Here is a 13684-nt window from a genome sequence, read left to right on the forward strand (position 1 = left end):
TTAAGAAACACATACCTAGAAAGCAGTGAGATACCCATTTTTGAAAGAATCTTCAGCAGACCAGATTTAACAGCCTACAAGCAACATGAAATAATTAATTAAATAAGAATTAATGACAATCAATCCATCATTCTTTTTTCCTATTTTGAGGAGGAGGGGGGAGGTTACTGCCGCTAGTCAGCTATAGCATCAATTGGTTAGAAGAAGTTAACTATGTTTTACATGAATAGAGTCAAAACCCACCTAAGGTGTCAATAGGGGTTCTAGCCATGGGAGCATATTATGACAACAAAATTTGCAATTTATACTATATAAGTTTAATGATTCCATAAGACCTTTAACATAATATCTAGCTTACAATATCATGCCAAAAGTTAAGGCATTCCATCACCCCAATGCCACTACGTGGCTCCTGACCGCTGGTTTGGGGTCAGATATAATCAACCTGAACGTAGTAATAACAATGAAAAACTTAAAAAAAATCTCTTTTAGATGTAATACAGGAGATATGAACAAATTCTTACAGCTATTAAATAACTATCTCTGAACCTTTTCTAAGAAAGCCATTAGTTTCTTTAGAACAATATACTTCATGGGCTTTAACCATCCAGCACTTCCAGTCTAGCACACTAACATTCTAACTATCTATTTTTTTTATCTTTTTTATTATTTAGAAAGGAATACTCCAACTGCACTCTCTGGATGAACATATTCTAAACTCTTTAATTGTTTGTATCCATATCTAAAAAAATTATGAACTTCCATTATCATGAAACCACTTCTTTCCCTCTTTGATTTCATAACTGGCCTCCTGAAACTTCATTTCTTGAACAGCCATTACAATAAACCCAGACTGTCTTTAACAAAAAAAATAATTTGCCATTCATAAGAAAATAGTTTTAACATAGTCTTAGTGGTAGAAAAAAGTAGAATTCTTTTCACTTGATTGATTCAATTGATTTTATCTTAACAATGTCAGTAGGGGTAAGCAGTCCAGCTGGAGGGATTTGAGGATTTAAACCCAAGGGGCAGGTGACAAGGGTGGATGGTGAAAGCCATGTAAAGTTTAGCAACAACATTTAAGGATACAAAGGACAAAAAAAGCTTAGGCATCTCGTTCAGGGTTGGGAGGCAGTAGCATATCATAAGAAATTCACAAACCTTGGAAAAATTCTTTTGTGCTTGCTCGATAGTAACTGTGGGCATTTTCCCAGTTCGCATCAAATTCACAGTTTTATTGCTCAACCGCCATTGCCTACATGTCTCCAATGCCAAGTACGGGCAAATGGCACTGCAAAATGATCCATACATTACCATCAATGCCTTTCAAATAGCTAAGCTAAGGGAAAACACCAAGCTAAAAACTGAAACAACAAAAAAGGAAAATTCCCATTAAGTTCTTGTAGTTTTGATAAGGGTAAGATTCAACATTAACCTGTATTATCAAATTTATACCAAAATACTTAAGCCACACCCTGCAACATTCACTGATTAAAATTTTGAGATAATGAACTAGCTAATACATCCTTTTCTTATATCATCCTAATTTTATATCAGCATCCTAATTTTATACCATTGCCATAATTTTAGGATGTCCCACAATGGCAGTTCATTGAAGCAACATAACATTGTGAATGGCATTGGCATAGCACATGAAAACAAGTCATACACATTTAGGCATCAACGCTTCATCCATTAGTTGACATTTCACCAAGTGAATTGTGTCCCTAACAATATTGATTTGAGCGTACAGAAAAAGTTATATATTACTACTTCTTTGCTCTCACTTCTGCCTCTTAAATTTAAGGATTTCCTTTATAGGGTACAAAGTACAAACATGCTTTATTTACCATCCAACCTTCAATCACAAACACCATGAAGGAATTGTCACCAGATTTTGCATTAAATTTTTTTCAATATTCAAAGCAAAAGAGAGGCACAGACATACTACTTTGATGGATTTCAAGCTTTTGGATGATTCCTTAAATCCTATCATCGACACATTCACAATCCTCGTTGCCCTTGTTTCTTAGTTGAGGTTTTAGAGTGGTTATTACTTCAGGTACAGCCGTACAGTCTAATCTGAATAACTGAAGACTTCTAGAGGATGTGGTCCTCTCATTTTCAAGGGTTGTGCCTCTGGAGGCCACAATGTTTCCAAGGAAAGGAAAGCATAACCAAGTTTCAAAAGCAAAAATAAAAACAGACCTTGCACCGTATCCAATCAAACAAGCAAACTGATGGGTACTGAAACACTGAGCAGTTTCAGCCACAATAGAAGTATACATCCTCAAGCCATTTTGAATTAAATGCTGGTGGACAGCACCAACAGCAAGGAGTATCGGGATGGCAGGCCGAGTTGCTTCCTGGAGAAAAAATAACAGTAAAACTTTTTAAAAACCATGAAGACATTGATTCCTATGCCAACAAACAACATACATATACACATCTCAAAGCTAGCTATGCTTATGAGAATCAGGTACTAGAGCAGTGACTCTAGCATCATCTCCCAGGGATTTTTCCCAGATTAGATCCTCATGGGGGAAATGTTCTTTTTAATAGGGCTGAGGGGTTTTGCATTGCATAAGAAAGTAATGCAAAAACACATGTGTGAAGTAGAGAGCACAACTTTCCTATTAGATGGCAAAGTTGTGAAGGCCATCATTAAATTCGTAGTCTTGTACTACAGATGGTATATACTTTTACCTAATTGCACCATTTCTCCCAGAAACTCTCACATCGCAGGAAGATGCGGTGCACTTAAAAAAACATGAAATATTAATCATCCCAACTTCTATATTTATTTTATTAATATGTTCTGACATCTGCTCCTACAGTGTTCCTAATTATTCCTATCCATCACCTACAGATTTTCTTTCATTGTCTTTCATTTATCATCTTCTTTACCCTAAAACATAATTACATGCATTTACTAACTTAAATTTCCCTATTTTATGAAAACCAAAAGAATAAGGGAATTGTATTATCAAATTAACAAGTCATGCAAAGGCTGGGTTTAATGCTCAGCATTACAGGATGACAAAGACAGATAAAAAGCTCAGAATAGGGACATTTGCTATCATTATGTGAACCTCAATTCTAAGATCAGTCATCCAGCAATTGGCCGAAGATTGGAGGGATGAGGCAGTCATGATAGGTTTGTTCATTTGGCCAGCAGATAAAAACAATGCTAGTCTCGCTAGTCTTCACTGTTTATCATGTCCAACTCGGCTTGAAGAAGCCAAGCAAATGGGCTATCGTTAATGTAGGGACAAAGTTTAGCCAGCGGACATATCTTAACAAGGCCCAGAACTGGTTTTCTCACTCGTGAAGGGAATGAAGAGTTACAAAAACACCAAAAGGTGCTCAGAGAAAAAGAGCATACCAAATCATCAGAACGGTCGGAGAGAACAAGCAGCTGGGAACCATTTCTAACAGCTTCATCAGCAGCTTCACTTAACCGATTAAGTCTTTTCTCTAAAGAGCCTTCAACTCCTTTCCTTATGTCAAAAAAAGTTGGCAGTACTTGGGCCTTCAGCAAGGGATCACTTTTTAAAGCTTCCAGCTCCCCTTCATTCAGTACAGGACTGGGCAAACTAACCTAAACCATAGAAATACATCAAATGTCAAACTTAGAATATCATAAAAACATAAACCATTGATCCAAAATGATGAACCCATAAATAAACCCGAACATTCAAATTAGCAGTGAGGATAATGACACTGACAAACCTGTGAAGCATTCTCAGGTCCAACCTCCAATATATTCCCACGCTTACCAATGTTGACCTCAAGTGACATGACTAATCCTTCCCTCAAAGGATCAATAGCTGGATTAGTAACCTATAGAAAAGAAAGGTGGACTGCATAGTAAGATTCCAAATATAATCATAAGAAAATTCCATTGTAGGATGCAATAGTGCTTTTTATAGTGCATTTCTTGTGAAAGGATCCATTTCTCATATAAACATGACGTCACACACAACTACTTGCAAGCTAAAGAGTAAAAATCAAAGAAATTTGATGATTCATACATGTATTAAAGTCTTTTTTTTTTGGGAAGTCCCAAATATAAACTTCATGATTCTAGTTTCATCAAACTTTTTCTTTCCTCTGTCCAGTACATTAACCCACATTTTGTCTCACTTAAAAAGAATTAATTTCAGAGGTAACTTTAGGGAAGAGTCAACCAAGACCACAGCGTACATTATTATCTGGAAAAAGAATTATTTACAAAAGATAAAATTAATTGCATAAAGTGTTAGGGCTCAATCGATGACTTGATGTAGCAAGGTCTGGAGCCTTAAAATAAAAATGAGGGATAAGCTCACCCTTATTCTTACTTTTTTTTCTCACCATCCACTACCAAATTGTTACGCTCACTTAAAAATATCCTTAGATTTGTGCCGTATCACAAGATCAACAAGTGCCCAAATTTATTTAAAAGCTTCACAAAGCAAACCTGGGCGAATCGTTGCTTGAAATAATCATAAAGCATGTGTGGCTTCTGAGACATGACAGCCAAAGGAATATCATCTCCCATACAAAATGTTGGCTCTTTTCCTTGGGAAGCCATACTTTCAATAACCATTTGGACATCCTCACTCGAATAACCAAATGCCCTGTCAAGAAGAGCATTTAAAAAAAAAATCAAGAACAATTTAAATGCATTTAATTTAACAAAAAAACAATCATCCAGATTTCAAGTTGTTCAGACTTCATCAAAAGATATGTCAGTCGGTGGAAATGGACCAGCGCTCAGGACATGGACCGAGGCTGAAAAGCATGTGCTTTATATCTTTTATTTGTTTCAAAATACCCTTATTAATTTGTTCTCTTTGAAACATCTCAGGCCACCGACTTGTAGAATACATCTAAGAACTGTCTATCAAAACTTCATTTATGCAGAAGGCATCATCATCAGCCCATCGACAGAAAACAACATGGAAGTGCTCTAAGAAATTTCAGTACTAGCAGGGAATAACCTGAAAGCAAGTCAGGCAGCTTAAGAGCACCACTGAACATACAAGAAATGCCCACAAACTTTTCCAATTTCCTCTCATAATCAATACAACTCCAGCATCAGAAAATCTTACTAGTTCTGCTCAAATTCATAATTGATGCAAATGCAAGCAAATCACTTCTTACAGCATGGAAATTCAAGTTTAATAAAAAAATTCAAGAATCAGTATTCTAAAACCTTAATTGGTCATATTTCTGCCCGTGAAGAGAGGGGAATCTGTTCCACAAACTTTTTAAGCCTCTCACCATTCAGCATGTCAGTGAAGTTTTACCACACATTACAAGTGCAATGTAAAAGAGGCAAACAGGTAGATGGTTTAACATCTCAAAAAGCAGTCATGATGGCGAGTCTACAAATATGGTCATAGAACCACTAATTCCATGCAATAGAGATGGTTTGTGGATACTGTGTCATAGTATCATGCAGCAGCAAGCAGACCACAGAACATGAGCCCAGGTTTACTCTAATAATCTACTCCCTCCATTTCTTAATGAAGTTCCCACAGGGAATGTTCACGGGAATTAAGAAAAATAGAATCTTTTAGATGGTAGATATATTTATTGAATGATAAATTTGATGAAGGAAAAGAGGGGATCATAAACTTTAAAAAAGTTATTAAAAGAAAGTTAGTGGAAAAAATATGAGACCACAACAATTATAAAAGTAATTTTATAAAGTTAGTGGAAAACATATAGGGACCATAAGCAATATAAAAATGCTAAAATGAAGTTAGTAGAAGATATGTGGGGACCACAAGCTTTATTAAAATATTAAAATGAGATGAACAAGGTAAATTATTTCCAAAATTTGTGATGTAAATAAAAAGATTTTTTATAGGAACAACAAATGTAGCAACTCAAAATAACAAATGGGAACAACTTTATGGAACGGAAGGAGTAATAGTTAAATATAAATTGCAACCATTATATGGTTATTGATCCGTCCAAGATCCTTCCACGGTCACATGACACATAGCCAATTCACCAAGTTCATATTAGAAACATTATTTCATAATTGGCAGACAAAAACGAAAACAAATTCGGTCAATCAACTAAATTCATTATTTGACCGAGATTCCCAATTTTGACACAATAATTATCCTGAAAGGCGCCCTTACCGATGCCACCAATAAAACAAATCTTTAGGCGATGTTCAAGTCTGGAACATTGTTGATGGCTAGTTACTAGTCATCAGTTCACCTTGAAAAATATATGAATTAGTAATACCAACTTTCACACCGCCAGAGAACAGCAAGTTCTTAGTCCATACAAGTAGATTATAAAATAACTTAGTGATAAAGGAACTTGCACATCAAAAGGGGAGAATTATTGAGATCATCTAAAGACAAAAACTACCACTCAGGTCTTATGCCCAGCACACCAAGGAAATTTAATCAGTATAATTACAAAAAACTTACTGTTGGTATCTTAATATCATATCGTTTTCTAAAACTGCTCCTGAAAGAAAGTTTTCGGCCTTCAATAAACGCATATTTTCCTTCACCCACTTTCCATAAGGATTGGATGATGCTACTCGTTTCTTGACCTCAGTATTCTCATAAATCTGCAGTTTCAATCCACAAGAATAAATGGCTGAAGCAACTGTGTAACTCTTGCTAAACAGCTAGTGAACCGTCAATGTGTTTCAATTGAGACTTCCTTTATAGATATGAAACTGGCAGAATAAAACTACACTAACAAGACGAATTCACTCATAAAGGAAAAGGCATGCGTTATTTTTTAAAAAGAAACCAAATTGACCACTCAAATAGAAACAAATCCACCATGATGATTCAAATTCGTAAGTAAATGCAGTTATCCATGCTGCATAGTTATAAATGTAGATTATTTTCTAGAGTAGAATTTTTCCAAGAGTATTGTATACCACCAAAAACATAAGGTTCCACGAAATAAGAAAAGTAGATACAAGTGATGTCTTATAAGTATCCATTCAATGGGAAAATCTTTTCACAAAATTTGAACATACAGCAAACTGTTCAGTAGATAGGAGTCAGGAAACTATTCTTTTTCTTTTCATTCTTTTATCATGAAGAGACATTATCATTAAAAAAAATTTAAAAAAATTCCAGAATCAGAACTGTAAAGCAGAATGAAAGAAAAAGTAGGAATGCATCATCAGAATATGTAAAAACTACATTCAAGCAAGTAGCAATCAATTGGATTTTTTCAAAGAACAGTTTAAAATGAAAAATATCCACTGGCATTTGTTGAAAAATAGTAAGATACAACCAAGAAAATACAATTTCATCATCAAGCAATTGCAAAGTAGTAAAACGTACAAACCTGACCACTAAGAAGATCAACTGATATCATCATCCCAGGTCCTAAACGGCCTTTCATTGTAACTTTAGATTCATCCATTGGCAGAACTCCCACCTATATGAGGATAAGACCTGGAAGAATTAATGTCTTTGTTGAATATACTCAAGATAATAAGCCTACATGAGGATAGGACCCGGAAGAATCAATTTCTTGGTGAAATATACACAGATATGCATAAGCAGCCCAGGAACACCACTTAAATATGCCAATAGATTTTGATACAAGAGATTAGTAACTCAACAATCCAAGAGTTCACATATCTGAGGAATCTTGTATAGTGTAATTCAAGTGACCCCAATGAGTATAAGTTATGCGCCCTTAATTTTCTCGAGATATTCTTCATGGGGCTAAAGATTGAGTAGCGTATTGGCCAATAAAATTACATATAAGAGATAAGTAACTTGCAAGTCTCCTTGAAAAGTTGAAATTTTGGATTTCAATCTCATCTTTATGTGCTGTTTGGGTTGATACCACTGCCCTAGTGACCTTTTAATACAAATTTTTATTATCTATCAAAGGAAAAAAAAAATGAAAAAATCATGAAAAGCATGGTGTGACACTAAGAACTCCAACCACTAAATAACACAGATATATACCAGATTGCCATCAGCTCCACTTATTGGTTCTTCGAAATATACAAAACTTGAAACTACAAACTCTAGTGACCTTTTAATGCAAATTTTTATTACCTATCAAAGGACCGAAAAGGAAACGCCAAAAATCACGAAAAGCATGATCTGACACTAAGACTCCAACCACTAAATAACACAGATATATAGCAAATTGCCACCAGCTCCACTTTATTGATTCTTCATAAGCAACAAACTTGAAATTACAACTAGCTATCTCAATTCCTAAAAATCTCTGGGTCCATGAGACCAGAAAAAGAAAGAAGATAGCACTGAAAAGGGATACCTCAGATGCAACATAGACGACATTGTCTACAGTGCGCCAGTATCTAGCCGGACGAAGACCATTTCGATCAAGACAAGCACCAACAGTTTTTCCATCACTACGAGACATTGACAACATGAAATGAAAATGTAGTTTAGTCAAGGAAACACAAGAAGAATGATTTCAATATCTAAACTTCCAAATTGTCAAGTCAGTCAAACAAAACTCAGCATTTTGAGATCCAAAGCATCTAACCCATGCATTTTCATTCTTGAACTTAGTGTCATCGAGTGGCTGCTACTTACGCTCCTGCCTAGGTGGGTTAGGGGGTTGGATATGTGCAACCTAACCCTTGTAAAACAAGGTTTATTCCCAAATGACCTTATAGCAAACACATCTACAACTAGACATAACTGAGAAATACATATGAGCCTTGCAACAAGAAACATCATTGCAAAATCACAACACAGAAGAAACCAAATTGCTTATCTGAACTAATGAAATAATTCTAAAAATTTCAACTCTCAAGTCAACCAATTGGAACTTCACAGTATAAAATGTACATTCAACCCAAGGTTCATTCTTTTGTGGTAGATATACAGTTTAAAAAAGAGAAGATTATTTCACAAAACTTAATATAAAAAAATTTCAAAAGGCTTACAATTCAATCAGTTAACTATCCTACCTTTTATAAAGTTTATAAGACAAAACAAGCAAAAGCTTGTTCTGTGCCACTTGGTCAAATGTCTCAAATCTTAGTTCTAGTATGCAATACTTTAGTTCTTTCAACAGTGAAATAATGCAGATGGAAAGGTGCCCACTCCACCCCACCCCCAAACAGATAAAATTGCCCCAAATCAGTTAAATTTACCACTTCCAATCCAATAAGTGGCAAATATTGATGGTCAATAAAACACAACTGCAATCCATGCCTGTATCTTTTGTCATTTCCACAAGGACAAAGGCCTCAAATCTACGAGTGAACTATGTTACATGGCCTGAGGTAATAGTATCAAACACAGGCATGTGTCCATAATTTCAACTTAACTATTACAGTGAATTCTTAAGACACACATTCAATAATGAACTAAATTTAGCACCAATTCACCTAAATAAAAGCAAGGCAGGTCCATCCCAAGCTTCCATCTGCCCCTTGTAGTAATCATAGAAGTCCGCAACCTAAAAACAAGCATTAGAAAAGAAAAAGTTACAGTTAGCCAACTAAACACAACACTTACCTTACTGAAGTTGTGTAAGAGAAGATTCAAATTTTTGTTTAATTGTACATCGCAATCCAACAAACTAAAATATGCCCCCAATAGTTCTTGTATCTAGACTCTAGAGCCATTTCACATGCATTCGTGCAAATCACATATATCTGGAGAAAAATTAACTTCAGCTCGTAAAAGAATCACCTCAGGGTATTTGATTGACAAGGTTGGATGGTTCTTATATGCCTCTGGGACAAGAATCATTAATGCTTCCTCTGGAGCACGGCCACTTCTTATCAGCAACTGCAGAGGAAAAGGAGACCAGAGAAAAGAGAAGGGAAAGCATAGTTAGGGCATACTCCAGCTTGCCAATAGACTATAGAAGGAGATTAGCAGAGTAAAACAACAAAATTTCAAAGCCCTTCTTACTTCCTAAATTCCTTTATCAACATCAAACAGCGAAACTCGTGAAACAACAGCATCAGGGTGATATATAAAGTAAAAAATAAATTAATGGATCAGCAGGAATGCCCATGAACGCATAAGTTGGTCTTAGTATACAATCTGCAAAACTTCAGTGTTCAGTCTTCCTCTTGGAAAAATGCAAGAAAAGAAAACAAAGGGGGAATATCTAAAAGAACTTTTCACTTCATTCTCCTGAATCAGTTACATTGCCAACACACCTCCCCAGAGAATACATCAGTCAGGTGCCAAATGATGCCTCATGGGCTTGCCTGTAAGTACCCCAGAAATGTTTTTATAAATTTTCTCGGGGACTATTGTTGTGAACAAAATTTTCATCAAGTAAAAGACAGACATGGCATGTTGATCTTCAACCTTATTATGACATGGAAATCAAACAATGACTCTTGCTTTGGTATTAAAAGTGCTCTTATAGCACACATTTGCATGTGTTGCAAGCATGAGTTCGCTTTGCGGAAAAAAATATCATTTAACCCTTGAAAGTTGGAAACATTTTAATAAAAGGTTTTCAACTTTGTGTATATCATCTACAGAAAATGTATATCACCTACAGAAAAGAAAAGTAAACTACCTCTGCTGCACTATCAAGATTGGCAGAATCAGATGCCTTGGGATTTCCATAAGGACGAATTTCATTTTCACGGCCATGCCAAACAGGCGACTGTAGTGAGGTCTCTCGAGAACGCATCCAGTTCAAGTTTCCCTGAATAAGAATCGCACATTTCGTTATTGATGATTAAAGAATTGAAATTTGGCCATATGTAAACTCAAATGAAGACTCAAAAGTCAACCTGTATGGTATTGATCTCCCCATTATGACCGAGAAACCTCATTGGTTGGGCAAGTGGCCACCTAGGACTAGTGTTTGTGCTGTACCTTCGATGGTAAATAGCAAATGGTGATGAGTAACTTTCATTCTGAAGATCATAGTAAAACATCCCAAGAACCTCTGAACGAAGCATTCCCTTGTAAATAATAGTCTGATTAGACAAAGAGCAAAAGTAAAGGTCAGCCGCCCAGGGTTCAGAACTCGCAGCTCTTTCTATCAATTTCCGACAAATGTAGAGCTCTCTTTCAATATCATCAACACTATCATCTTTAAAATCTCTAACAAAAACTTGTTGTATGTTGGGCATGGTTTCTTTAGCATTTCGACCGACAACAGAAACATTTGTGGGGACAGACCTCCAACCAATCACCTCAAGACCCTCTTGAGCAAAAATTTTTAGAACAACTGCAAAAATAAGTGAGATTGTAGAAACTTTAATGCCTCCTTATCTTTAAGCAAGACCAAAAATAAAATGGTATAACTAAAAAGAGCAGCATGCACAGAAGTCATTATGAAAGCAAAAAGAACAAAAGATGCTTAGTATGCGAAAATTTTCATTCAATGCTAAATTTACTCTATATGCAATTCAATGTCCAGCCTGTGCATTATCATCTAAAACTTTTAATACACAGAACACCACTAGACATTCAGATCTACATTTTATTTCCATTCACATATAAAATAAATGAATCACACCAATTGGTTTATGATTAAATTCTAAGCACTAATTATTCCCAGGAAAACAGATTAATGTTCTACAAAAGAAAGTATAAGATATTTCTACCTGTTTCCATACAGCTTTGTACCATTATACTCTTTCCCATCTCAAAAACAAGAAAAATAAGAATTTCAAAGAAATAAGATTGTGGGTTGTTTGGCAAATGGTCATTGGTTGTTGGCTTTTTAATTGGCTTATTTGACCAACTAAAAGTGTTAGCGGTTTTTGTAGGCTTTTAAGCTAGTTAAATAAGTCCGCGAGATGTTTGGTAAAATTAAGTATTGGTTAGAGGAAAAGTAGGCCAACAAGCCAAAAGTTATTGAAAAAAGCTTACAAAGATAGCCTTTTCATTTTACCTGGCTAAAAAGTCATTTAACAAACACGTAGTTTTGGCTTTTTGACCAACCAATACACCAAAAGCCAAAAGTCAATCCAAAAGTCATTTACAACAGCTCAAGTCTTTTACCTTTTTTGGCTTCTTCTGCAAGTAGATCATCTTTAGGCAGAAATACCATTCCAACACCAGTGTTTGACCGATCAAAGGGTGCAATACCTTGGTCTTTTGCCCAGTCATCAAAGAGATCCCAAGGAATCGCAGTCATAACTCCTGAACCATCACCTGAATCATTATCTGATCCACATCCCCCTCGATGCTCCATGCAGCCAAGAGCAGTAAGGGCGTCCTTGACTAATTGGTGTGACCCCTTATTATCTAAATTTGCAATAAAACCAACACCGCAAGCTCCTCTCTCTGCAAGTATATCCTCCAAATTTACAACCTGGAAAATATGAAAGTTAAAAGGAGAGAATCAACATTACAAATTAATCCTCACCACTCCCCTACAGCCAACACCAACAAAAAAATATCTATAACATCAATGTCAAAGTCTTAATCCCAACCCGACAAAATTGAGAGAAAATTATTCAAAATGAAATAAAACTGCTACTCCAGTCACTAATATACTTCAAAAATCTTATGACCGTAGAGTGTAAAGCTAAATTTAGTCCCCTGTAAAGGTTAAGTCTCATAGCTAAAACTATGATTACATGGCATCAAATTAACAAACACGCCAATCAAGGAATGATTTATCGTTAGTTTTAATATAAATACTAATTAAAAAGTATATTTAATACCAATAAAAATTAGTAAAAAATAAAAAATTATAAGAAATAAAAACAAAGCTTCATAGTAAAAAAAAATTGCACAAAATTCTATGACAAATAACAATTACTGCTATGCTACACCAATATGCTATCACTATGCAACAACACTTTGGGATCTAGACGCTAGAGCATTTTTCCATATTATCTTTTACCTTAATTTGTTTATAGGATCATTCATTACATATTTGAAATTATGTAGCATCTCTCACACCCCTTTTATATTTCTTACTTAATTTTGTTGATTCATCAATGGTGAATGGTGGCGCAAGTGAACGACGAATCAACTTCATCAGCGTCTTCACAAATCAAATAAAAAGATGAAAAAAAAACTACATCATTCTTCCAAATTCTTACCCATCATCATCAAAGCTAAACCCTTAAAAGAAGTCTAGTTGCAATTGTTTATCATCTATCAATGTAAATAGTAGTTTGAACATCCTCCTCTCATAGAGGATCCATTTTTCTCTAGAAGAATTTCTCCTCACACTTCAAAGCTTTTTAAAAATTTAATCCTTCAAAAATCAATTAATTGTCTGACTACAAACTTTTTTCTCAATTAGTTTTTCAAAAAAGAATTAAGGTGAGATTTTTATGATTTTGCTCTGGTTCTTCCATGCCCACATTGATATTTGACTACCTAAAGACACCAAAGGAAAATTCATTGGGTTGAAGGAGGAAAGAGGTCCATTACAACTTAACTTTATCAACATTAATTAAATTAAAGAACTTCTAGATCTTACAGTGGTGACTATAACAAGATTTAATTGACCGCTACAACTTAACTTTATTGCTAATGCAAGTCGACAGGTACCTTTCAACAATTAGTAACATTGACCATCTCAACTGATAGTCTAGATGAAGAGAGAAACAAAATTTAAAAAATGAAGAAACAAAGTATATCACATTGAACTAAAAACAACTATTTTGAAATGCAATCCAAAAAATAGAAACATGTTTGAAAAGATACAAATTCTCATTTTGGTATTTATTGAAAGATAATTCAAATCAGAGTTCTTGTAG

At 35.0% G+C, this 13684-nt stretch overlaps 1 protein-coding gene across 2 annotated transcripts in view; it reads right to left on the reverse strand.

Moving 5' to 3' along the window:
• LOC130826142 (ferredoxin-dependent glutamate synthase, chloroplastic) overlaps nucleotides 1-13684 on the reverse strand; it is a 28187-nt gene that overhangs the window by 12465 nt on the left and 2038 nt on the right. For both annotated transcript variants that reach the window (XR_009047026.1, XM_057691689.1), the window contains exons 2-15: nucleotides 11967-12279; nucleotides 10745-11187; nucleotides 10525-10656; nucleotides 9675-9773; nucleotides 9368-9438; nucleotides 8281-8377; nucleotides 7327-7419; nucleotides 6441-6586; nucleotides 4463-4622; nucleotides 3733-3843; nucleotides 3386-3601; nucleotides 2209-2366; nucleotides 1162-1291; nucleotides 16-74 (exon numbers count right to left, since the gene is read on the reverse strand). Coding sequence is in view for 1 of the 2 variants with exons in the window: in XM_057691689.1 (XP_057547672.1) it covers nucleotides 16-74; nucleotides 1162-1291; nucleotides 2209-2366; nucleotides 3386-3601; nucleotides 3733-3843; nucleotides 4463-4622; nucleotides 6441-6586; nucleotides 7327-7419; nucleotides 8281-8377; nucleotides 9368-9438; nucleotides 9675-9773; nucleotides 10525-10656; nucleotides 10745-11187; nucleotides 11967-12279 (2228 nt within the window). In the remaining variant the exon portion in view is untranslated. The remainder of the gene's footprint in view (nucleotides 1-15; nucleotides 75-1161; nucleotides 1292-2208; nucleotides 2367-3385; nucleotides 3602-3732; nucleotides 3844-4462; nucleotides 4623-6440; nucleotides 6587-7326; nucleotides 7420-8280; nucleotides 8378-9367; nucleotides 9439-9674; nucleotides 9774-10524; nucleotides 10657-10744; nucleotides 11188-11966; nucleotides 12280-13684) is intronic.

This window comes from Amaranthus tricolor, chromosome 10 (assembly GCF_026212465.1).
Source record: "Amaranthus tricolor cultivar Red isolate AtriRed21 chromosome 10, ASM2621246v1, whole genome shotgun sequence".
Taxonomy (NCBI): domain Eukaryota; kingdom Viridiplantae; phylum Streptophyta; class Magnoliopsida; order Caryophyllales; family Amaranthaceae; genus Amaranthus; species Amaranthus tricolor.